General features: G+C 35.2%; 1 protein-coding gene across 1 annotated transcript; it reads left to right on the plus strand.

The window, feature by feature from the left end:
• The first annotated feature begins 908 nt into the window (after positions 1-908).
• LOC121264468 (heavy metal-associated isoprenylated plant protein 3-like) lies at positions 909-24,641 on the plus strand. The gene is made up of 5 exons (XM_041167646.1): positions 909-1,027; positions 1,131-1,305; positions 1,470-1,732; positions 23,690-23,771; positions 24,105-24,641. The coding sequence occupies exons 1-5, from the start codon at positions 1,019-1,021 to the stop codon at positions 24,521-24,523; spliced, it is 948 nt and encodes a 315-aa protein (XP_041023580.1). The 5' UTR covers positions 909-1,018; the 3' UTR covers positions 24,524-24,641.
• Positions 24,642-27,693: the final 3,052 nt, after the last annotated feature.

Here is a 27,693-nt window from a genome sequence, read left to right on the forward strand (position 1 = left end):
GCTTTCAGGTAGAACACAAGATCAAAAAGGTGCTGCAGCCGTAAAAGAAGAAATCATTAAAAGGCTTACTACTGGAGTTGATAAATTGGAGCTTTCATTCCTTGATATTTTTTGTAGGTACTTTTCGTTTTTTTTTTTTCAATCGGTATAGCTTTCATTCATTGATATATTCGGTAGATCTTTGAAGGGCTTAACAAACCAACACTTGCACATCCATTTTTGTTAAAAAAAGGAAAGTGCGCAATATGGCCCACGTCCACCTTTGTTCTTCCCCTTCAACTTCAGCTCCCTCTTCCAGACGAAATGAAATGGACCTCTTCCGCTTTTTGTAAGTACTCCTTGAAGAACCACAATAGGAGGATGAAAAAGCCAAAGACTTTTTGTTCCAACCGTTTGGCCCCACCGAAATAAGAAAATGCATTACTAAGAAATTAGGGTTTCAGAGATGAGAGAAGACATGTAGAAGAAAGGAAAAAGCCTATGCCTTTTTGTTCCAGCCGTTTCTGACTTTGCCCCTCCTTTTCGGTCCTGCTTTTTATTTTGAGTCATGTTAGGCTGACGCCAAACATAAATTTGTATTTGTATTTTATTTATTAATTATTTTTAACATATTTAAATATATTTTTTTAAAATATATATTTAAATATTTAACATATTTAAATAAAAAGTACGTGGAACCCAAGACTTTCCTTGCTTTTAATGGAACCCAAGATTTTCGCGTCTCTTACGACGAAAGTACGTGGTCTTTTACGTCAATATCTTACTTTAATACTGTCTAATTGTTTTAAATTGACACGCCAGCACTAACAATTAATTAATCATTTTTCTTCATTAATCTCTTAACTAATTCTCAATTCAATAATATTCCACTCTATTTCCACATGATCTGTTGCCATAGTGACAATACCATCCTATTAATTAAACGAATATCAATACAATAATACAGCCAGCTTTGTCTGCCATTGTTAATCCTTCCAACAATTCTCTTCGTCATTCACAGTCGCTGCGATTGTCGCCGATGGGTGTGGTCAGTCATAACTCTCATTTCTATCTACATATAGCAGCTTCAGCTCTTCGATTATGCGCTAGCTGCTAACATAATTTGCTTTCTTTTTTGTTTTGTTTTTTAGTTTTTAGTTTTTCTCTTTGTTTGTGTGAATCAGAAAGATCAACGCGAGAAGAATCATGAGGCGGATCAGAAGAAGCCCGACGACAAGAAAGACCACGGCACCGCCGTTTTTAAGATGGACTTTCATTGCGACGGCTGCACCAAGAAAGTCGTTAGATTCGTTAGCAGTCTCGATGGTATACTTGAAAATCCACGACACTTTTAGCGACAAGTTTCAGCACAGAATTGAAACGGAGAATCTATTCTCCAAAAATACAGGATGATTTTTTTTTTTTTTTTTCCCAATTCTATGCATAAGCACGTTCCTAATAGCATCGTTATTGATGATCTATGAATATAGGTGTTGAAGACGTGAAGGCAGATTTCGCGGCTAACAAATTGACAGTAACGGGGAAAGTGGACCCAGCGCTGATCAAGGAGAAGCTGGAGAAGAAGACGAAGAAGATCGTGGAGCTTGTCTCTCCGAGGCCGAAGAAAGATGACGGTGGAGATAAGAAGCTGGAGGGGAAGACGAAGAAGAAGGGGGAGCTCATCTCTCCGAGGCTGAAGAAAGAAGGCGGTGGGGATCATAAGACCAAAGAAGACGATGAAAAGCCCAAAGAGGTACTACGTACACTCTTAACTTGCGTTCCACAATCTTTCTCTCGTTAGCATCTGCCGTTGACGGCAATGACTTTGCAGTAACTTACACATATGGCTAGCCTAGGGCAGTGCACTGACGTTGTCGGAGGCGGCATCCAAAAATCGGATTCCGATCTCGATTTGGTCGGACTTCGACTCCGAACAACCTAAACTCCACTCCACTCGAAATCTATTAAAATTTAATGGATACCGGAGCATACGTCTGATTTGGGTTTTTTTTTTTTTTTTTTGGGGCCAGAGACTTTTTGGTCTTTCTATTAAAGCGTTATAGGTAATACTTTTAAATCTCACGAAAATTAATATCTTAATTAAGAAAAAATTTATTCATCATCATTTTTTATATTATCTTCTCATCATTCTATAATATAACATTAGGTAATAAGTTTACAAATAAAATATAATAAATAGTCCACAATCATCTAATATCACATTATGAGATGATAAAAATATGATGAAAATTATGATGATAAATAGCATTACTTCTTAATTAATGCCTTTGCACTCCTACAGTAGGCTCCATATTCATCCAATTTCTAAATCAAAATTTTCATATTACTAGAATATTTTTTGCGTGCTTTTGAGTTTACTAAAAATATTACAAGAAAAGACAGCCTTCATATATGCAAAAATTAAAATATTACTAAAACTTCATATGCGTCATAGCATATAGTCCCAAGGCTATGCGGACCAAAAAAAAAAAACAGTAAAATGATTACTAAAATGACTACTCGTTCTGCTGCCCCAACAAATAGTGCATAATATTGTTTAACCATCTAGCCAAGCTAACTCCCAATGCCCCAAATGGTAAGTACTAGCAGCTATGAGCCACCATGCATGGTCCATCAACCTGCCATCCACTGCTTAATAAATTGCATATAAAAAACACAACGCCACTGCCACAATACATGATTAAAATCCTTAAGTACACATAGCACAGTCCTAAATTTATACCAAGATTATAGAAAAAGAGAAGTTAAATACAGTTCCAAACTCTAACCAACAAAACCACGATAACACAAATTGTTAAAAATAACATGACCAACAAGATCAAAGGAAATAAGGTAGGAGCAAAATACTGTTCTGGATTCCTTTCTTCACCAGCACTACCGTTTGATAGCCATTCTAGATAATGAGACTCTCTCAAACCCAGCCTTATAGCAAGCATTCTACTTCATTTTCTATTGCCGCATACTTCTAATCAGCCTTATAGCTTCTTCACATTTGCCTCACTTTCTTTATTGTGGGGTCGACACATAGGCAATAGGGGTGTAAGTTTGGACCGGAAAACCGGACCGGACCGATTGGACCGGTTTTGAACCGGTCCGGTCCGAGACCGGTTCTTGTAACCGTAAAACAGGCTGGACCCGGTCCGCTTCCGGTTCCATGGTTTCCAAGACTGGACCGGACCGGACCGACCCGGTTGGAAAAAAAATAAAAAGATAAAAATTATATATATATATATAAGTTTTATACAAAATTAATATTATACAAAATATTTCTTATATATAAATTTTATATATAATATATAATTATATATGAAATAATTTCATATTATAATTTAAAAATTATAACATAAAATGTTAATCTTAAATATGAACATTTGTAATTTGTTTGATCATATGTTATTAATATAATTATATATAAGATAATATTATTATAATTTATAAAATAAAATTTTAATCTTAAATGTGAAAATTTAATTTATCATATACTTTAAACATAAAATATATATTTAAATTATTAATAACATTTTATTTATAGCTATACTAATATATAACTAATTATATTGATATATTATATATAGCTAAATAAATACTATACTAAATAATCACATATAAAATAATGATATAGTAATTAATTAATACTAATTACTAATACTAAATTACTATACTAATACTATCACTATAATAAATTACTATACTAATACTATCACGATAATACTATCAATAATATAGTTATAAGAAATTAAACTCACTGTAACAATTAACAAATACTAATATAACAATTAACAAACTCACTATAGCTATAGTTATACTTATAGTCTAATATAGACTATAGTTATATTATATAGCTATACTAATAAATAGCTATACTAATAGTATAATATTAATACTATTATATAGTCTAACTAATAATCTAATACTAATAGTCTAATATAGACTATAGTTATACTTATACTAATATAGCTATACTAAATCACTAAAAGTTTATAACTAATACTAATATATAACTATACTAATAGGCAAATATTAATACTATTATATAGTCTAATATATTATATAGCTATACTAATATACAAGTCTATAACTATTTAACTAATAGTCTAATACTAATAGTTTAATATAGACTATAGTTATACTTATACTAATATAGTTATACTAAATCACTATAACTAATACTAATATATATAATATAACTATACTAACGGATTAATATTAATACTATTAATCTATTATATAGTCTAATATATTATATAGCTATATTAATATATAAGTCTATAACTATTTAACTAATATTAATAGTTTAATATAGACTATAGTTATAGTTATACTAATATAGTTATACTAAATCATTATAACTAATACTAATATATAACTATACTAGTAGGCTAATATTAATACTATTAGACTAGTCTAATATATTATATACCTATACTAATATATAAGTATATAACTATTTAACTAATACTAATAATTTAATATAGACTATAGTCATACTTATACTAATATAGTTATACTAAATCACTATAACTAATACTAATATATAACTATACTAATAGACTAATATTAATACTATTAGACTATAGTATATTAAATGTATTATAAATATATATATTATATAGTCTAATATATAATATATTTGACTATAGTATATTAAATGTATTACAAATATTTATATATAGTTATATTAAATTATTAAATGTATTACATTGAAAATAATATCATTTAAAAAAAACACATTGAAAATAATCAAATATTAATTAAATAGAAAAGCCAAACGGCGCCGTTTTCATGACAATTAAACGGTTAAACACTTAAATTGTCCCTCGTTTGCTCCAGCCTCCAGTCCCTCGTCTGTCATCTCTCACGCAGCTCACGCTCTCGTCTCTTGCTCAGTCGCTCTCTCAACTCTCCCGTCTGGCCGTCTCTCACTCTTTCGTCTCTCAAGTTCTCAACTCTCTCATCTGAGTCGTCTCTCACTCTCTCGTCTCTCACTCTTAACTCTCCCGTCTCTCACTGAGTCACTCTCTTGTCTCCCAACTCTCCCGTCTCTCACTCTCAACTCTCCCATGTCTCACTCTCTCATCTCTCAACTCGCTCGTCTGTCGTCTCTTACTCTTTCTTCTCTCAACTCTCTCGAAGTCGGCCCGTCTCTCTGTCGAATCTGCCCCTCGGTAAGTTTTCTTTTTTTTTGAAATTACATATTATTATATTAAGATTTTTGTGATTGGATTTTGTGATATTAGGGTTTCTGTGATTGGGTTTTGTGATATTGGGATTTTTGTGAATCTTGATTGGATTTTCAGTTTTGTGATATTAGGGTTTTTGAATCCGAAATTTAGGATTTTTTGTGATTGTGTTGATTATTGTGTTTGTGATATTAGGATTTTGTGATTGGGTTTGTGAAATTAGTTTGAAATTATGATAGATAATATTTGTGATATTAGGATTTTTTAAATCCGAAATTAGGTTTGTGAAATTAGTAAATTACATTGATATGGTTTTGTAATTTTTCTACTTGAATAATATCTGTGTAGTGTGGCCTGAAATTAATGTTTATCAATTGGGGTTGATAAACAAATGTTTATCAATTAAGTTAAAACATATTTTTTTTAATAAAAGTATAAAACAAATTTTTTTAAATCATTTTTTTTTATAAACAAATTTTTAATGACAAACTGTGAAATTTACATTTTAAAAAAACTGAAAAATCGGACTGGAAACAGGTAAAATCGGAAGTACCGGTTTAGGAGAGTAACCGGTGCGTAATCGGTTTTGGAAAATACAAAACCGGTACATACCGGTTTGGTCTTAGATTTTGTCCAAAACCGAACCGGACCGGACCGGTTACACCGAACCGGACCGGACCGGTTACACCCCTAATAGGCAATGCTCTATTAGTTATGTGTCTATCACCGACATGTTCTCGATCGTAACTCCAAGCTCAAGCGCAATGTGCATTCCTATTCTTGCAGTAGCATTTGGCCGCTTGGGATACAAGGCGACCAACTCCAAAGGCTCGGCTACTTCACTTGCTTCAACTCCTTCTCACCTCATGTCTCTATTAACTGCTTAATGAGCTTGGGCGGTGGGGAAATCAGATCTCCATTCACTTTTTCAGCTTTAGCGCGGTGCAAACCTTCCCTTCATTTAATAGTTCTTGGGAATAACATTCTCTTGCTAGCACTTGTTTGCCTCGAACCTCCTAGACTTCCACCTCTATTAGGAAATTCATCTTTAAGTGGTAGGTTGAGGTGATCACCTTATCTTATTCAGGTTTGGTGACCAATGATTGCATTATGTGTTGAGCAGGCTCTCACCACTAGAAAGTTTGCCATCATGGTTGTAGTGTAGGGCCAGTTTCCCTCTGTGATGGGTAGATTGATGGTGCCAAATAGATTGCACTATTTCCTTTCAATGGTGTAGGTGTTGGCTATAGCCTGCCCTCTTGAACTTACATTCTTTTAAACATATCCACACCCCCATACCCTGAAAGGGATTGGACGAAGACTGAAGTATCGGGACATGCAACTTAAAGTTAGACACCCATCGTTCATGATAGTTAACATGCAATGCACCTAACATGTTTTTAACAGTATGTAATAATTGCAGCGGAAAAATCTCATATCTAAATGAAGTTTTGAGCAATAAAATATGGTACCAGATAAAAGTAATTATTAATCCCAAAATATCTCCCAATACAAAATAAAGGTTCCAAAATACAACCCTTGTGGCTTACAAAATCCATCAAAATAAAATATCCTTTTCTAAGACATGGGGTCCGGAAAGTTGTAAATCAAAACTTCGCGTGAACTCTTGAGCTTCCAATATAAATTCTCTTGCCTTAATGATATAGTCATTCACATAATCCAAATGGTTCTCTAGGGTGAGAGCTTCCTTAAGCTCGGGAGCCCATTGTGGGGTGTAATATACATTTAGAATGTCCTCAATCTCCTTTAGAAAAATGTGAGGTATCTTTTAAACATGAAATAGCCACATGGTATCGAGCCTTTATAGTGAACTCGTCGTCAATTAGGTCAGGCAACTCATCCATCTTGTGTAGTGTCTTTGGGTCCTGTCACAACTTCTATCATTCTCGGGGGAATGGTAGTAAAAACTACTACAATGAGATTTCAAAAAATCTCATCAAGTTAAACTAATAACATAGAGAAAGATAACATAAACTTGTATAAGGCACACCATGAGTATGAATGCATGAGCATGGTCAAGAACTTGACTGACACTCACTTATTTCTTGTACATATTGTTTTTAAAATCATTGACCCATGTAACAGACTAACAAAATGACCATGTAGAGAAATATCACAATTTCAATTCAAGTCAATCATTTGTAATCATTAAACCATATGAAAATGTGGGTGGATACCTCACACCTACTCTCAGGAACCGTGGGCTTCCTTCTAATTGCTAAATCACATTGCTGGCCCTCTTGACTAGGTGTGAATACATCAAAGTTCATATGATACGATAGTTTTCAATTCACCTTCACCGCATTTTCAATGTATTTCACAAAGTAGCGTTAGGCGTTGCTATTTCGCTCCAGAATCCTTTAAAAATGACCCCTTTGAAGTTTGTTGACTATACTTCATCAACCCAAGGGTCACTACTCTAATTTAATCATTCTAGAGTTGATAATAGAGTTCCACTAGAATATTTTCCCATCCTAGCATTGATTTTCAATGTACAACCCGAAAATATGAGACATGTAACCATGTAACTTTCAAGAAATAATGTCAGGTACTTGTGCCATATGCAAAAGAGTGCATGCATCACTTGTACAACTTGAAGGAATTAGAACATGCTGAAAAATATACTTGCATACCACATGCGAGAGTTCAACAAATCAAATACCAATTCTCCAAATCCAAACATGTCATACGAACCAACCATTCACAAGCAACATTTAAGCATAGCATGCACATAAGAGATATGAATCACAACATGTAACAATTAGCAATTCCATAATCCAATTTGAACAATCAAGATGCAGAGTTTACACACAAAATAAATACATTATCCAAGAGTAGGTTAGAGGCTAACATTATCTCGATGTAAAGAAAATGGCAACGATCAAGCAAGCTTAAATTGTATGTTTTCAAACCATTAGACTTTGGAATCAAACATTAAACCAAACATGGGTGGCGTGTACCAGGATTTTATGATCTTAACCCTAATTGGCTACATGCCCCTTTGTGACTCTCATAACTTATACACACACGATTTGAAGAATAGAAGTGTGTGGTGTAAGTGTGAGATAAGGGTGGTTACACTTGAAAAAACCCTAATGGCCGAACATCTTCACTCCCTTTTTCCCATCTTGCCATCAAGCTCGGGTTTTTTAGAAGAGGAACCCTAGACAAACCATACCAATTGAGGTTATGCATGGTTGCCTTCTTGTAGTTGAACCAAAAACTTCATTTATCCCATGGGACTATATTACAAGGACAAAACTCACATTCTTTACTCCCTTAAGTTGAGCCTCTTCAACTCAAACCCTCATAAGAGTGTGTGTGTTCATGACAAAGACTTGTGATAGAAGCTTCAGAGTTCTTACTGTGCAATCCTTTCCCACAAGGTATTCTTGAATCTCCAATCCTTCGATGTAAGAAAATGGAGTTTGGTTGAAAGGAAAATAGTGTTTGAGATTTTTTCTTCTAGAGTAGGCGAGATAGAGAGGTGAGGGGAGGGAAAGATCTGAAATGCAACAAATGACTCTTGGTTTTCCTCTAGCAAGGGTAAAGGGTGCTTGTCATTCAATGTCCCTTTATAAATGTTTTTTATTCCCCCACTCATTCTCTCTCCTATCTTCTAGAAAAGTGAAAAGTCTTCAGAAATCTCTTGCATGGGCACCGTGTGGGTTCTTCTTCTAGCCCTAGCCGAATGCCCCTTCATATCCTCCTCATTGTTTTCCTTTGGGAACCTAAGGGTTTCCCTTGCATGGAGAACATGTCGCACCTTCTTCCAACCCTTTTTGTGTCAAGATGCAATGAATCTAAAGTTAATCAATGCATGATTGCCAATTGGCATGGAGTGGACATGTGGCTCTTGCCATCCCTAGAATCCTCAAAGATTCTTTTAGAAGCTACACATGATTGGCGTGTACACCTTGTGGTCGAAATCCTAAAGTACTATAGAGAGTTCATAACTCATTTTGCATGCTTGCCAAGTGTTCAAATTCACTAGGATTTTTGGAACCCTAATCCCAAGTCTAAAAATCCCCACGTGTCTTTTGCACTTCCTCATGGATTGCATCTTCTAGAGATTCTAAGGTGCTTAAGCATGAATTCCATGTGGTAAACATAGTGAGGGTGGTGTGTGTGTGTCCATTTGATTTCCAAAATCCATTTCTCTTCTTCCCTTGTCTCACTTTTGAGTCCAGCTACAATGAATCCATAGAGTGAAGTTGCATGATTGCCAAGTGGCATGGTGGAGGGTGAGGTTGGCATGTGCCCTAGGTGTACTAAAAACCTAAGGCTTTCTTCCTTCACTTGGCTTCTTCTAGAAGCTTTAGGGCTTCAATGCATGAGGAACTAGTGGTGGATGCTTCTTAAAGAAGATGATACTCCCTTTCTCTAGGAGCCTAATGATTATGGCTTAGGGAAACTCAAGTGTTTCTTATGCAAATGGAGTGCCACTTTCTCCTTACTCAAAACCCTAATTAGGTTTTTTTCCCAAACCCTACACCTTAAAGTGTCGAAATGAGTAAGTGTTGGGCCTCTTTCCTTTGGCTTGGGTGCTGATTACATCCACAAAATATGGCCTAATTCAATATTACACCCTTAACCTTCTCCAATCACCAAGCTTAAGTTCATTGGGATCGAATCAGAAAATAAAATAAATAAGAATATGAACCTAGCTTTGATAGGGTTACCACACCCAATATAGGTAATCTGCCAAACTCCCATTATCAATCAAAATCCTGTAGGTGTAGTTAGTGGTGAGCAAAGAGACGACCATGGTGCCACCATGTGGGTACAATATGCCCTCACAATGTTTGTTGCCGAAAGATATTGGCACTTCCCCCATTCTAGCTAACTTCGGGGGTCGTTTGATCGTTTGACCTCTTCAAACCTAGCCCTCTAGTAGTGAGCCTTCCTAGTGGATGATGATGCTTCGCCTCTAGTAAACCCTCCTGATATGGTCCGAATCTCGCTTAGGGGCTCTTGTTGCCTGGATGGGCTGTGGCGAGGGGAGTGCCCTAGTGTCTAATTACATGTTATTATACTATAGTATTATGTGTTATTAACTTATTATATTAGACTTACTTCTGTACTAAACTTATACTATAGTGTCTAATTACATGTTATTATATTATACTAGTGTCTAACTTATTTATAACTTATTTCTATACTAGACTTATTTCTAGTATCTAATTACATGTTATACAAGACTTATACTATAGTGTCTAATTTATTATAAATTAGTATTAAATGTTATTATACTAATGTCTAACTTATTTCTAACTTAATTACATAGTAGACTTTTTAATGTTTAGTTACATGTTATTATACTTTAGTAAATTAGGATTATGTATTATTAACTTATTATACTAGACTTATTTCAAAACTAGTATCTAACTTATTTCTATACTTGATTATGTATGGTAGTAATACTATAATGTTTACATATACTAAACTCTTAGTAGTCTATTTATATTGTAGTATAAGTATATTTTTTTATAATAAGTAGCTCATCCTAGTATATTATTGAACTTAACTGTATAAGTTCAAGTTATATAAGTACATAACTATGCCAATATATATGATAAATATATTGATAGATTCATATTTTTATAAAAAATGTACAATATTGAAGTCGAGGAAAGTTGGAGTTGGATCGGCTTGGAGTCGGAGTCTGCAACACCTCTGACTCCGATTGAAAAATTAAATAAAAAAATCCAATGACTTTGTTTTGTTGGATTCAAAGCAGAATTGGAGTGGAGTCGCATTCGGAGTCGGATTTTTGGACTTTTGCTCTGCCTTACCCTAAACCTTATCCTATTCTATAGCACTCCCATAATCCTTCTCACCTAGGTTAGAAATAGATGAAAAAAAAAAGTCAAATGCTTAGTAAGAACTACATCATGTAGTAAACATAATAACAATCTAGGTTTTTAGTTAAACATTAACATTATCTAGTAACATCAACCTCATAGCATACATCACATTAACCTCAAAGCATAAAAGAGAAACATTCATTCCTTATCATCATATCTTTAATCATGAACTTTAAAAACGATTAGCGACCCTTGCAGTCATGGCTCTTTTTGTGGCTAGTGAATAAGAACCTAACCTCCTCCGAATGGGTCATCACTAAGTACACATCCAATGATGCATTTCGGCACTGTAATCGACCCCTAACCTCATGGTACTATCTTCACTGTCATGGACAAATCATTTACCTCAATAATCATATGAAATCATACCTTTCCTTTTCTTTCCTTTCTTTAGCCTTACCTTATCTCTCATTCATTTTACATACATATTAATGCTATTTAGTATTTAGTCACATCAACCTTCATGCAATTTGTCTCTCTTGGTTCTTGATTTGTCTCCATGGGTTTTGTTGCAAGGCATTTCTTAGTGGCGCTGAGGAGGTTAGGTGGTGGTTAGATAGGTTTTTGTGGTGGCTACAGACGAAACCGAGGTCCCTATACGTTGTGTGTGTGCCTAGGTGTGCAATGGTAAGGACCTTATCGGTAACTCAAGGCGGCGCTCGAAGAGGCTAGTGGTGGCAAGGGGAACATAGTGGAAGAGATTTGTGGCTGCTTAAGTGGTCAGAACCTCCTAGGGCAACAACAGTATTGCTACGTGCATGGGGTGAAACGCGGGTCTACTACACTTAAATACAAATTGATTTGAGTCTTAGGGTTGGGTTTTCCAATGGGTCATGGGCTTGAGTCACTACCCCAAAGTTAACCCATCTCAATAAACTTCTAAACCCACTAACACAAGTCCTAAAATACCTATAGGGTCTATCTCTAATATGTTTCCAAATATCCATAATAGAATAAATTATAACCTAATAATCTATCAAAACCTGAGCTAGGCTTCCTAGAAAAATACCCTACATAAAATGATTGTAAATACCTAATCAATTGACTAATAATAAATAATATTTAAAATCACACATAAAATAATGCTAGCAGGCATAATAAACAATAGTACAAGATAATAATAAAATAAATTATTTTCTAAATCATTTTGGGGTTACAATCTCATCCTCGAGATTTGCACATACCTCAAGCAAAATAGATGGGTACTTGTCCCTCATGTACTCCTTCTGCTCCATGTGGCCTCTCTTTGAGTGTTTGTTCCATCACAATGTCACCATTGGGATAGTCTGTTTGCAAGGTATCTGCTCTCTCCACTCCAAGATCTCTATATGTCACTCCCCAAAGTGAAACCCTTTTGAACCTAAACTGGCACATTCTCTAGTGCATGCGAAACATAAAAAATATCTCAAAGCCACAACATTGAGACATGGAATTCATCATGCATAACAGATAAATGAGGTATTAATGCTAGTCTGTAAGCCACAACTCCATCTCTCTCTAATATCTTAAATGGTATATATTAGGCTCAGCTTGCCCTATCTCCTAAACCTCATAACACCCTTCATTAGGACAACCCTGAGAAATACCTTGTCCATTGAATATAATTGTAGCTCCTTGTGTCTATAGTCTACATACTTTTTCTGTCTCTCTTGACCTACTGCCAATCTCTACTGGATCACTGCTACCCTGTCATACTTGTTCTAAATTAACTCTCAACCCGTCATCCTCATCTCTTTCCTCATCCCAATTCAGAGGGGATCAACACTTGCACCCATACAAAACTTTAGACAGTACAACCTCGATAAGTTGTTGTATACAATCGATAAGTTGAGAGTATTTGACCCAACTTCCTTTGAAACCCAACACACCATCTCAGAGCATATCTTCCAGAATCTATATGGTCCTCTCAGACTGACCATCTGTTTGCATATGAAAAGCTGTGTTGTAAGTCAATTTAGTTCCCAACTCCCTTTATACACTCCAAAATGCCAAGGTGAATCGGACATCTCTGTCAGACACTATCTTGGACAAAACATCATGGAGTCTAACAATCTCTTTGATGTAGCACTCTAACAACCTCTCTGTAGGATACGTCATCAGACTTTGACAGTTTAACTTCAATCTCCCATGCCTAATCCTAACCTTTTGGTGCACTCGAAAATCCTAATACATAATCCAACCTAATCTCATGCCATGTCCACACTGGTATCAGGATTGGCTGTTGTGTCCCTGAATGCCTCCGATGCTCGACCTTGACCTGCTAACTTTTCAAACACTAAGCTAGATAGGTCGCCACATCCCTCTTCATACCACTCAACTGATAATGCTGCCCAAATCTGAGTAAATCTTGGCACTCCTTGGGTGAGCTGTATACAAGGACCAGTGTGCTTCTTTCAAAATCAACTCATGAATATCAGTTTTATCAGGCACACTAGTCTTGTTACCATATCATAAAGTACAATCCTCTGTCATTTTGAATTTTGGCTTATTCCCTTCTCGTACTTGATCCACCATCTTCTTTAGGCCTAAATCACCTACTCGGGAACTCTAGATCTGATCCAACACTACTGAACCAAGGACAAGGCTACTCAGCTGTGTCTACGCCTCCCTGACCATCTCAATGCCATCATGTTCCATATCTAATAGCATATGCCTATGAGGTGTAATCATAGTATCCAAAGTATGTGAGATGACTTTCTACTAAAGGCTTCTGCAACCACATTCATATTACCCCTAATGGTTGTTGATATTGCAATCATAATCCTTCAACAACTCCAACCATCTTCTATGCCCCATGTTCAAGACTTTCTAGGTGAAGCAATACTTCATGCTCTTGCGATTGATAAATACCTCATAGTGTACCCGTTAAAGGCAATGCCTCCACATACTAAGTGCAAAGACTATTACAAGTTCCAAATTATGGGTTTGATAATTTTGGTCATAATTCTTAAGTTGTCGTGAGGCATATGCCACTACTTTCCCATGCTGCATAAAGACACAATCCAAGCCCTTAAGTAAAACATCACTATAAATAACAAAACCATCGATATTTGCGGGAATGGTGAGCATTGGTGCCATCACAAGTCTCTTCTTTGACTCCTAAAAACAATCATCGCACTCCCTTGTCCAGATAAACCTTTCATACTTTTGGATCAACTTGGCCATCGGTGTTGCAATACTAAAAAACCTTTATACAAATATCTTGTAGTATCCACCAAGTGCCAAAAAGCTTATGACTTCGTGTACATTAGTGGGCTTGGGCCAACTGGAAACTACTTTCACTTTGGTTAGGTCAACTAAAATCCCATTTTCATATACAACATGTCCAAGAAAAGAGATCTCATGAAGCTAGAACTGACACTTTTTGAACTTGGAATAAAATTTCTACTTCCTTAAGGTCTATAGAAAAATTATCAAGTGCTCCTCAAGTTTCTCAATGCTCTTGGAGTAATGAGAATGTTGTCTATAAATGCAACTGGGTATTAGTCAAACCAAAAGACATCACCAAAAACTCATTGTTCGTAACGAGTTCTAAAAGTTGCCTTGGGTACGCCTTCTCCCTTGATCTTCAACTAGTGGTATCCTGAATGTAGAGCAATTTTGAAGAAGACTTGAGCTCCTTGTAACTGGTTGAATAGGTCTTCATTCCTAGGCAATGGATACTTGTTATTAATTGTTACCCTATTCAATTCCCTATAATCTATACAGAGCCTCATTGATCAATCCTTCTTCATAAACAACACCAATGCACCCTAAGTGGAAACACTAGAATGGATGTAAAATATGGAGCCTATGTGCACCCTATGGAGCGTAGGAGATAGGGGTTGTACTAGGAAAAATATCAATGTGAATCTCGATCTAGAGGTAGCCCTAGTGTGTCCTCTAAAAATATGTCTCGAAACTCTTTCACCACTGAGATATCTTCCAACTTAGGCCATCATTTTGACTTGCAACTACACTTGCTAGAAATCTCATGCAGCCTTTTCGCATCATTTTAGAATCCTGTAGTGTTTAAAGTAATACTGGGGATTTCTACGTACTCACTAAAACAAAATTCCTCCCCTCCTAGAGGTCTGAACATCAACTCTTTCCTATTACGCTTCAAACAAGCATAGTATCGACCCAACCAAACCATATCCAGAATCACATCTAACCCTGTGATATCAAGGATCAAAAAATCTGTAGGGAGGCATCATCCCTTAATTCCAACTTCAAAGCCCTTGAGAACCAACATACTACATGATCTCCCAATAATGTAGAATCAGATAACATACAATTGAGGGGTTCAAAAGTTCTATCACAGTCACAAGCATATGCAAGTGAATTAAAAAATTGTGTGGCACTTGAATCATATAACACCAAAGCTATACCAGAGAATAGTGAAAGGATACCTATGAACAGATCATTAGATGCATTAGTTTCATTCTGAGTCAGTGCAAATACTCCAACATGGGCAATGTCCTTCTTCTATTTCATGATAGTAGCTTGAGCTGTAATATTGTAGAGTTAGGGGCAGTCTCGTGATATGCATCTAGGCTTCCAACACTTGGAACTTGTGTCAGATCCAAATATACACCTACCCTTATGCATCTTGCCACAATTTTGACAAAGTGGGCAGTTACTTTTCCCATTCTCTGGTGGCACCCTAACTACAGTTCTATGCATTGCCCTCGAAGGGCCTCTTGCTCTAAGGAAGTTTCTGTCCCGACTACTATTGTTGTTGACACTTCCTCTAATTGCTAGCCATAATACTCTCACTAATGTCCACCTCTAGCATAGTGGCCCTAGTGACCAGCTTATAAAAGTGTTAGATGCTAAGGAGTATCAAACTGATACGGATCCTTGGGTTCAAACCAAGCTTGAACTTATTTGCTTGCTTTTCCTCGTTAGGAATCAAATACTCATAAAAATGGAAAACCAACAATCTATTGGTGTACTTGCCCATAGTCATGTTACCTTGTGCTAGGTCAACAAACTATCTTGCCTTGGTCTCTCGAAGTGTACTTAGAGAGACGTTCTCAAGAAATGTCTTATTAAAGCACTCCCAAGGAATAAGAACTCCCTCCCTGTGTTCCTACTAGTGGAGTCCCCTAGTACCTCTTCACCATTTGTTTGTCATGTCCATTAGTGTGTTGGTTACAAACTACATCTCCTATTTATGGGTATAGAAAAGTGGCCTAAAGATATTTCGATCCTCTTAATCTAGTTTTCTACATCCATAACTTTGGTTCTTCTATCGAAGGTACGTGGACGTGGCAGGTGAACTATAGTGTATACCCCACCAATGGTCCTATGGGTCCCACCATGCCTGTGATGCCCCCAGACAAATTCTAAATATATTCATAAAACAATCTTAAGGATGATCATGCTTAAATAATTAAACCACAATCACATAAGTCACAAAATAACATTCAACACAATCGGTTTGAACGTATACTCTAAAACTGAGTAATATATGTTTTGGTTTACAATCAAACCACTAGATCCAAATTTTTCATGAAGTAAATCATCAAAGAACAACATCATATACTTCATATTTAAGTTATAAAACATATCTAAGCATCAAACCTAAGATCACATGGCAAAATTTGCATAGAAACACATATACATCCTTGAGCCTTAAGTATAAGACCTAATCAGAACTTAACATGCATAAAAATTCATATCCTAAAGGTCAACACCATAAATCTTGAAAATAACATTACACATATATTAAATTTTAAAGAATAACATATGTGAATATCAAGACCATAGGAGCATGTTTTGAAAGCAAAAGATCCAAACTTATTCAAAACAGAAATCATTTTTACACCTCCAGTTTCAAACATTCTCATATCATGCAAAATCACAAACTCTATGTAAAAACTCTCAATATGAACCAAATTTAAATCTAAATTGGATGATAATATGATAACTCTAAACCATAAAAATATAAAACCAATATTTTGTCAAGAACATCATAAGAAAAAATAAAGAATCACACACTGTTCAGTTTATCGTCTAGTATGACATTTGCATGCTTAAATAGAATTTTCACTAACCCAAACTCCATGCAAAATCACAAAAAATATAAAAATGGAAACTAGCCTCAAGTAGAAACAACTTATGTGAAGAGAATTTCCTTAGAATCTATTTACAAAGGTCTCGATAAACTCAAGCAAAAAAGGCTAGAAAAGTTTTCTAAAGCTTCTCCTTGAGCTCTCCCAATAAAGGGTTTCAAAAGTGACAAAAGACTAAGGGAATGACCATGGACGGTAGTTATACTGCTGGAGGGGTTGAGAATGGATGTGAGGGTGACTTTTTGGTGATGGGTTGTCAACCAAAACCATGCCCAAAACTAGGGGCCACAACACACAATTTTGTGCTCTGCTGTTGCTGCTGTGTTAGAGTGGTAGTGAGGTGGCTTTTTGCCTTCCCATCAACCACTATTTGGGCTTAACGTGGGCAAAAGAAGTACACTCATGGTGGTGGAAAAAATTCTCCGAGAAGCCATGCATAGGTGGTGCAACTCGGTGGCCTTAATGAGCCTAATGAAGATAATAGGGTTTGGTTTGGAGTTTTAGCTTCTTTCAAGCTCAAACCCAATCTGTCTTGGTCTAATGAAAATAATATGGCATAAAAGAATGGATAAGGGTGTAATGACATGAGTTTGAATGGTTAATAGCACATGGAAGTGATTTAATGAAATGATTAAACACTAAGCTCAAAACCGGTTTCATTTAAGGTTAGGGAAACCATTAGGATTTTGGCTTCCATAGGGCATTGTGGGTTTCAATTGGATTCCAAGTATTTGAGATTTTACTAGGGTTGAAACCCTATTTTGTTTTGCACAAAAATGGATGGTTGGATGAAATGGAGTCTTTGCTTGTGGCATGATCACAAAGCATGATTTTTCATTCCTTTCCTTTGCATTTCCATCTCATAGTTTCTCTTGATGTCAAGTGTCTAAATGAAACTTCTCTAGACTGATTTGGACATTCCAAATTTTGATTTGAAACAACTGGATTGTGTGCCACGTGGCGTTAACATAGGAGTTACCATTCACTCCAAAAGTAGTGAAAATAAACTTGCACTACAAAATCATAAATAATTTTACGAAACTAGGAGCATATTTCATTTTGCGAAATTCAACTCCTAAGTGTCTTAAAGAAATCAAAACGAGTTTTCGAACAGCCATTGTCCAGAAAATGAAAATCATTTTATTGCACTATAAAATTATAAATATTCATATAAGACTAATGTCGCAAACTATTCGTCATTCCCACATTCCTAACTACATCAGATAAATTACATTTTTGACAACTGAGTGGGCCAGAAACTGAATATGCTTACAGATTCAAGCCTACATGATTGCTCGATTCATGAGACTTTTCCAGAGGTTTCATGATGATCCTAAAGCTTAAATAAATTTATCTATTGAATTTATTACGGGCTATTACAATGTCCCTCCACCATGTTCTAGAAGAACTTTATTGTTGTAGCGACAAGCACCTCACGACTCTCATCTTGCCCATTAGGGTCCTCAAGGGTATTTAAGTTAGTCCTAGTGCTAGGAGAGATTTGACATACAAGTGTTAACATAGGGGATGCTTAGGGAATAAGATGAGATGAAAATTTTGTGAATAGTAGTAAGATGGTTTGTGAATAATAGTGAGATAGTTTGAGTTAATATTTTATGAGATTTTGAGAAAGAGAGAGAAAAAAATTGAATAAAAAATATTATAAAATTAAAATATTGTTAGAGTATAAATTTTTAATGTTATTTTTATTTTGGGATTTGAAAATATTTGAATTATTTTTTGCTTTTTGTTTGAAAATATTATTTTTCTCTTGTTTGGAAAAGTGTACAGAATCATTTAAAACCTGAGCTCTGATACCAACAACAACACACTATCCCTCTAGGGTTTAAAATCTAGAGGAAATAAATGCTACTAACCTTAACCTTAAAAAATTTACACCATAGCGCCAAATATAAAAGATCCCATAAACATCAATGAGAATAAGAGTATTTTATTAATGAAAATCTCTAAAAATAAACTAGCACTAATTGAAAAGAAATAAAATAGCTATGTGCTACAAAATTACTATGTAACTATAAATAAATGAAATTCCTCCTGAATGCTTTAAACCTCGATATCATCCCCTTTAACAAAATCATGTTCTTCAATATCCTCCTCTCCTGGGTTAGGAAAACATGAACACATAAGACAAAAATAAGTCAAATACTTAGTAAGAACTACATCAAGCAGTAAACATAATAGTAGTTTAGGTTTACAATCAAACATTAACATTCTTAAGTAACATCAACCTCATAGCATACATAACATTAATCTGAAAGCAAAAAAAAGAAACATATATTCCTTAACCTCATATCCCTAATGATCGTTACACATTGTTAGTCCTGTATGCTAGATTAACCACCCTTGCGATCGTAGCTCGTTCTATGGCTAGTGAACTAGTTACACCATTGTTGATGCATTCTGGCGTTGTAATCCTCCTAACTTCATGGTATTGTCTGCACTATTATGGCCAGATCATTTACCTCAATAGTCACATGCAACCATACTTTTTCATTTTCTTTCCTTTGTTTTTGCCTTGCCCTACCTTACCTTACCTTTCATTCATTTAGTATACATATTCATACCATATAGTATTCAATCACTTCGCCATTCATGCAATCTCACAATCACATGCATTTATCTTCATAATAGGTAAGGGTTCAAATAGGGGTTAGCTAAGATGGCTCATAGACACGTATAGCTTTATACAATTTACTATATTATAAAATTATAAAATAACATCTCAATTTACGTAAAATGATGTAGGGAAAATATGATAATAGCCGCAAATTACCTCAATTCTTGTGCAAAATAAGCTTAAATGCATGTGTCACAAAGCCGTCAAGTGGAACCTGGCCTATGATAATTCATATAGATAAATAAGCATTTCCTTACATTAACTAAAATTCAGATATGAAACATGTAGCTATGCCTAACGACTTCCCTTGACATCTAAAATTATCGCATCTTAACCCTAATTATAGGCACGACATTTAATACCTCATTTATTTGTGATTGCTCTATTTTAATTCTACTATAAAATCATACAAAAATATTACCAATCCCCATTACTTAACCTAAAAATACTCCACATGATGTAATAGACTCCAAAATACCACTCTCCATCATTATGCAACTTATAGCCTGAAATACTCAAGTGGGTTTAATCCTTAACGAAGCACTTCCATAGGTAACTCAACCAAGACTCATAAACCTCAAACTAGAAAATACATTCCTAGATACATAAAATAATGATCAACCTGAGTTACATTACCACACGTAGGGCAATTCACCTTTTTTTTTTTTATTTTTTTTTTTATACATTTTCAAACACTTCCATCCTAGGCCTATTTGTACTTGAGTCATACCTCTTAATGCTTTTCTTTGGGGCATCGAGAGCACACATAATTTTTGGATTAATTATATGTACACACGGCATCCCATATTCCTTGCATCCTCAAACCCGAACATGCACTCACACACACACACGCACATGTATGATTCATGCCCAACCGACTTATACCCATCATGAGACCTCAATGCCTGTCTTTTATACATCGTTCCCATCCGTGGTACTATTGCACTAACTTGACAACCCTAACATGTATGCATTGTTGTATGCCTCATGATTCCAACCACTATACATCAACCCACACACAACACTTTACATGCATTGTCTGCTCCCTTTGGTCGACGATTATAAGTCTAAACACACATATAAGGGACAAGGAAGAGACCTATAGCTAGAGAAAACAAGTCACAGTTGTGGCAATGAGCATGGCTTAGAATTAAAACCGAGACCTCTCCCCTGGTTTGGTTAACAAAAACATAGTGTATACCTCAGGTAAGGAAATTGACCACGATGGAAGTTAGGGACTAGGCTGTAGGTTTGGAGGATACTGGGCTCACCCAACGATTGAGGCGTTCACGGCTGGTTGGTGGTGGTTGAGAATGGCAATGTCTCTAGTGTGATTTGTGCGGCCCTTTAGAGCCCGTATATATGTTCAGGTAGCTTGCCTCTCATGGTTTCCATTGCCCCACCACCGAAATGGATTGCTCGATGAGATTGAGGAGGTTAGGTGGTGATTAAACTGACTTTCGTTATGGTTACAACCGATTATTAAATACCCAACCATTGATCCAATGTCCTAGTACTATTGGATACTAATTTGGTTAAACTTTTAACCCTTACGATCATAATATTCCATTACACTTCTGAATCTAACATCCACGGTAGCCCACTCTATCAACACTGACCCGATGATAGCCCTTTCCCTATTGGAGGCTTCACTCATCTATCAATATTCAATAACTTAACACTATGCGCACATATAGTACCAATGCATTTTAATTCAGTTTGTAGGTTGTCCCCTCTGTGACTTTAACTCGTGACTTGGACGTAACTTTGATACCAATTGTTAAACACCTAGCCATTGATCCAAAACCCTAGGATTGTTGGATACGAATATGGTTAAACCTTTAAACCTCATAATCATAACACTAAAACCAAGGTTCCAGTGCAGTACGTGTGCGCGTTGGTATGCAACTGTGAGGACCTTAGCAATGGTTCAAGACAGTGTTTAAAGAGGCTCGTGGTGGCAAGGGAAACAGAATGGAGGAGGTTCAAGGTTGTTTCAATGGTCAGAACTTATAGGGCAATATCAATGTTGCTACGTGCATGGGGTGAAATGCGGGTCTACCACACGTATATTCAAATTAGGTGAAGTCTTAGGGTAACGGGTCTTGCGTCTTCCAATGGGTCATGGGTCTTAGTTGCTTCTCATATGGGCTTTAGGTCTTGGGTTTAATATCAGTTCCTAGACCAAAACATTTGTCTATCTCTATCCTGTCTTCAAATATTCTCAATAGTATAAATTATTATCCAAACTTGAGTGCTAGACTTTCTAAAAAGTACTATATTAAATGATCGTAAATACCTAACCAATGGACTAATTATAAAATAATGATTTAAAATCACATATAAAATAATGCTAACATAAAAAATAATACAAAATAATAACAAAATAAATTATTTTCTAAATATTACTAGGGTTCCAAGAAGTGTTCAAGATAAGGCTTTCAAATGTGTCGGGTTGTGTTAGGTTCGTGTTGGGTCATTCGAGTTTGGGTAAACTTTGTGTTAACCAGAACTCGATATGAATAACTAAGGGAGTCAAAAACCTTGACTTGAATCCGACAACATTATTTAATGAGTTGACCCGACATAATCTAATTTAACTATTTATTTATTCGGATCATGTCATGTCAAGAACCGTTTAAAACTAAAAATAAAAATATAGTGTTCACAAATATTTTATCATTCCAACAATTATATAAGACAAAGACAATACATGAAAAAATTTAGAAAATGTTGAAACAAGAGCTAGCGAGTAGTAGGGGTTGTCAAATTTTGTTTGCAAGTTTTTATTTGAATATGAGCTGTTGAACTGGACTTTATCATCGAGTTATATTTATGTTCACGTGCATACAATTCATCTAACATTTAACTAAGTTTAGGATTGTTTCAAACTCCTTAAGTTTTGCAAAAACAATTTATATTATATCTCAAATTTATCTATAGATTTTGCTAAACAAACTTTGATTTTTGCTAGGAAAGTTTTGCATTCTATGCCCTCATCCAACTCTTATCCCACTATGATGGGGTGACATTATTCATCAACCTTTGGATTGGTTTGTAAGAGAATAAGGAATGATCTAAAGGTGATAGAAAGTGCTGCATTTACTACGTATTGGGATGGATATGAGATAAGATTGTAGTAAATAACATTACTCTATTATTATTTTTTAAATAATTGATACATGCTCATTATAAAGCTAAAGATAGTATTATAAAAAATATGAAGTTGTTTTATTTTATACATGTTTAGGAGAGGTTTGGATAGTGAGTTCAGGAGTTGATATAAGATGAGATGAGAGTTAAAAAGTTAAATAAAATATTATTATAATATAATTTTTAATATTATTTTTATTTTAAAATTTGAAAACGTTAAATTGTTTATTATATTTTGTTTAAAAGTTTAAAAAAATTATAATGATTAGATAATATGAGTTGTGATGATTTTTTAATCCAAACAAAAAAGTCAAATTTTATATTAATTGTATCGTTAAATAATTGATCAGATTTTTTTGTTTATAATCGTCTCGTTTATTGAACAAGCCTAGTCGGACTAGATCAGCTTAACTCAGGCTACGTTTGGATAGTGAGAATACTTGAGAAGTGTTGAAAATATTTATGAATAGTAGTGAAAAAGTAGTGAAAAATAATAATAGAATAATGAATAGTAGGTAAAAAGTAATGAATAGTAAAAAAATAGGTGAAAAGTAATAATAAAGTAAAGAATAGTAATAAGAATACTTGAGGTATTCTTAATACCCAAACGTAAGACAATCTTGAGTGGCTTATCAAGTAAGCCTCGTATATTTACAACCTGACATATGCAGGACAAACTTTTGCATTTGTGAGGAGGTTATTTGGAATTGTAAAATTTGAGTTTTAATGCGTTATTCAAACTAAATTTTGAGCAATTTTTTATGGGTCCAGATCAGTACGACGGTTCTGAAGATCGAACTTCATTGTAATGATTGCATCCATAAGATACGGAAGACCATATTGAGATTTAAAGGTAACCATTCTCTTATTTCATTTTCATAATCTTTTAATTATTCAATAATGTTTTGAATCAAACTGTCACTATAAAAAAAACAGACTTTTGTGATTATTTAATTACAACGAAAAGATTATTTATGATCAAAACAGACTCATTTTAACTGTAAATAATCATTTCATTGAAATTAACTGGCCACAAATAAATAATTTTCTTATAGTGTATTTTCATGATTGATGCAAACGCATCAAATTCCTTGTCTTTAATTTTACAATTTATTTAATATTTCTCTAGTTAACTTTTGGGGGGCCAGATATTCTGGAACCTTATTTTAGACCAATCTGGATGCAGGAGTTGCTAAGGTGGATGTACATGCGGCCAAAGATCTGGTGACAGTAAAGGGCACTGTGGATGTGAAGGGGCTAGTTCCCTACCTTGAAGAGAAGCTGAAGACGAGCGTCGAGGTCGTCCTGCCCAACAAAGAAGAAGACAGAGATAAAAAACCAAAAGAAGCTAACGGAGGTGATCATGACAAGAAAGACAAAGAACCCGCCCGTGAAGGCGGTACTGGAGATGGTGAGAAGAAAGAGAAAGAAGCCAATGTGCAGTGGTTCCAAAGTACGGTGGTTTCGAAAATCAGACTGCATTATGACAGTTACATCCCTGAAATAAGGAAGATCACGTTGAAGTTTATGCTGAAAGTTATATTTAATGTCTTGTTTCGTTATATCTTTTCTGGTGTTTTTCCTGCATGGCTTTTTGTTGAATGAATTCTTGACAATTATATGGTTGATATTGCATTTTGAAGGTTAAGTGATGTAGAACATCAAAAATAGAAATTCAAGGTAGGCAGAAAGGGAGATCCTGATCCCACCTCGAATATTCTTCATTTTGTTTGTTTTTACCTACTCCTAGAAGAGTGAGAAGTGCATTTAAATGAATTATACCAACACAGTGGTATAAGAGCAATGTTTGAAAAACAAGACTGGTTGGAGAGTAATGGTTTAATTTGTAGCAGGAAGCAGACGTAGAAGAATATAACAGTAGTGGCAATAAACATACGGTACCGTCATTTCCTCTTTTGATAGAGAATAACATGATTTTTTATATGTGAAAATAGAAACTATATATATCACATATGATCTTTGAAAATACGTAAATAGACATGAAGAAATAGTGGATGTCACAATTGTAACACCCCACTTAAAAACAGTTTCGGCCTTGACCCTAATAGCCATGACCCTAGCTAAGTAGAAGTTGATATATTTAAGAAAAAATAAATTTTTAGGACTTGATCGGTTTAGTAATATTATTTTGAAGAATTTTTAGTGCTTTATTAATTTTCAAGAAATGTACCAAGAGGCTAATGATAAAATGACAAGTGGCATATTGGAAATTTCTTACATTAATGGGCTAAGTGTTTTGGCTAAGTATTAGATGGATTTAGAGAAGGCCCATGAATGGTTTAAATAAAGGCCCTAGCTAGTTTACGCTAAGGACAGACCCTAAGAATTTAAGCCCAACTTGATAGACACAAGATACTAAGCCCAACTTAGTAAACATAAAGACTATTGGGCCCAACCCAACTTAGCAAGATCCAATGCTATAGGCCCAATTTAGGAAAGACCCAAAGTTGGGACCCAACTTAGTGGACTATTGAGGTCAAGGGAAGGCCCAATAAGTCTGGACATAAGGCCAAGCAAAGGTCCACTTCTAGGCCCACAACAAAGGCTTCTTCATATGGCTCAATAAAGATCCCAACACTTGAAAAGCACAAGCCTTTTATTAAATTTCACTCTTCCAAATGGGACCAACATACACCATACCATTGGTTCTAATCTTAACCAAGCCACAATCACATGCCCTTAGGGTTCTCTTCCAACCATAGTTAGGCTTCTAACTTGAGTTAAGAATTATTATTCATCTCACCTATAAATAGTAACTCAAAGCATCTTGACTTGCATAGTTTTCTTGATACCCTTTTCTTCATAACATAAGATTTGAGATTTTTGTCTTTTACACTAATTTTGCATCACTCTTAGGCAACCCTTGAAGGTTAGAATTAATCTAACCCATGTCATTTGAGGCTATGACATGTCAATGCCACTATAACCCACCAATCGGCACCCTTGGTGCAAAACCATGCAACCCTTCAACAAGCTACCAAAGCCATGCCTCTTCCACAAGATTTCATAAATATTTTCTGCACCATTCAAGCCTCATTATGTCACCTAAAACCAAACCTAAGAGTTGGCCAAAGACGATACCATAAGCCAAGCCAAAATCATCACTATTCACCTAAGAAAAGAAAAAATGACACAAACCGTATACCCTTGCGCTTTCAAGGGTTTTATGCACCTAAATTGCCACCCTTTGTAACAGCTCGTCAGAAATTCATTGGTGGAATTTCTCTAGGCTTTAGGAATATCGCGAAAACTCTGTAAGTTTTCACGAATCAACCAATGGCGTAGGTTTTAGTCTTTTAGCATAGTCAGTATTACCACTCACTACGGTGCCATTAGACTCAGTTGATTATTTAAGACTTTATAGCACAATAATCTCATTTTCAATTTTTGGATAAAACGCTTGTTCGAAAACGCGTTTTGTTTATTTTGAGGCATTTCGGAGTTAAATTTCGATAAACGAATTGCAGAGTTAGTTTAGTATGTATGTTTAGGATTTTTCGGTGTAAAGTTAATTTTTCACTTTCCTGAAGTGAATAGTAACCTCAATAGTAGCACTAAGTGCAGTGTTTTCAAAATCACAGTGTAGAATATCCAAATTAGTTTAGAGTATTTTTATTTGGACACTTGAAAAAATTTTAGTAACATTTGGTGAGTAGTATTGTTCACTTAGCACCAAGAGGAACCCTAAGACGGATTGTGAAGGAAATTTAGCACTAAGAGGAACCCTGAGATGGATTGTGAAGGAAATTAAAGTGTGAGATCATACCACCTAAGCAAAACCAATTCCATCCAACCATCCAAATTGTGCCAAAACAAAGAAGGTTTCAACCCTAGTGAAATCCTAAATACTTAGAATCCAATTAAAATCCCTAAAGTTTGGTTGAAACCAAAACCCTAAACATTTTTCCCAAACCCTAATGTTGGCCTCCAAGCCCTATTTGATCCAATTTCTAGCATTGTGTTTAATCACTTGATTAAATCACTTTCACATGCTATTAATTCCTCAAATTCATGTTATAACATCATTATCCAACCCTTTAAACCTTGAAAATTTGGTTGAGCCAAGAAAAATTGGATTTAGGTTTGATAGCATCTTAAACTCTAACCAAACCTTGTTTAAACTCCAAATAATGAAGCTCACTTATTTAAGGCCTATTAAGCCCCACAAATTTTGGTCATCTTGGCAAAACTTCTTGAGGAAGCTTCCACCCACACATGGCAAATCAGCCTCTGCCCTCAACAGCCCCAAATAGTCCCTTGATGTGAGAGGAAATTCCACCTCATCACCTCCATTCTACACTGCAGCAGTAGCAGCCATTCCCCTTCACTATTTTTACCGTTTTGTAACGTAACCACCATACCTCAAGATGTCATACAAGGTCATAACTCCCTTTCCAGAAGAAATTGAGGCGTGCAGGTCACCACTTCTCACACTTCACCACTTTTTACCCCTACTCTTGGAAAGAAACCCTTAGAAGCTCTCTCGGACAGATTACAGATGCATTTTACATTCCATTTTTTAAACTGTTGTAAGTATCTTATTATTATGATGCCTTCATCAAAGTTGTACCAATTTGAGTCTAGTTTCCATGGGTATATTTTTTGTTTGCTTTCATGATCTTTTGGTCTATAAACAGTTGTTTTAATCGTGGCAAGGTCAATATGGGTGATAATCTGGATAGTGTGCTGTATTTTGGAGTTTTTGACCAAGTTAATGGACAAATCCTAGTTTGAAATGTTTATGGAGTATTTTC

Source organism: Juglans microcarpa x Juglans regia, chromosome 5D, assembly GCF_004785595.1.
Source record: "Juglans microcarpa x Juglans regia isolate MS1-56 chromosome 5D, Jm3101_v1.0, whole genome shotgun sequence".
In the NCBI taxonomy this organism is placed as follows: Eukaryota; Viridiplantae; Streptophyta; class Magnoliopsida; order Fagales; family Juglandaceae; genus Juglans; species Juglans microcarpa x Juglans regia.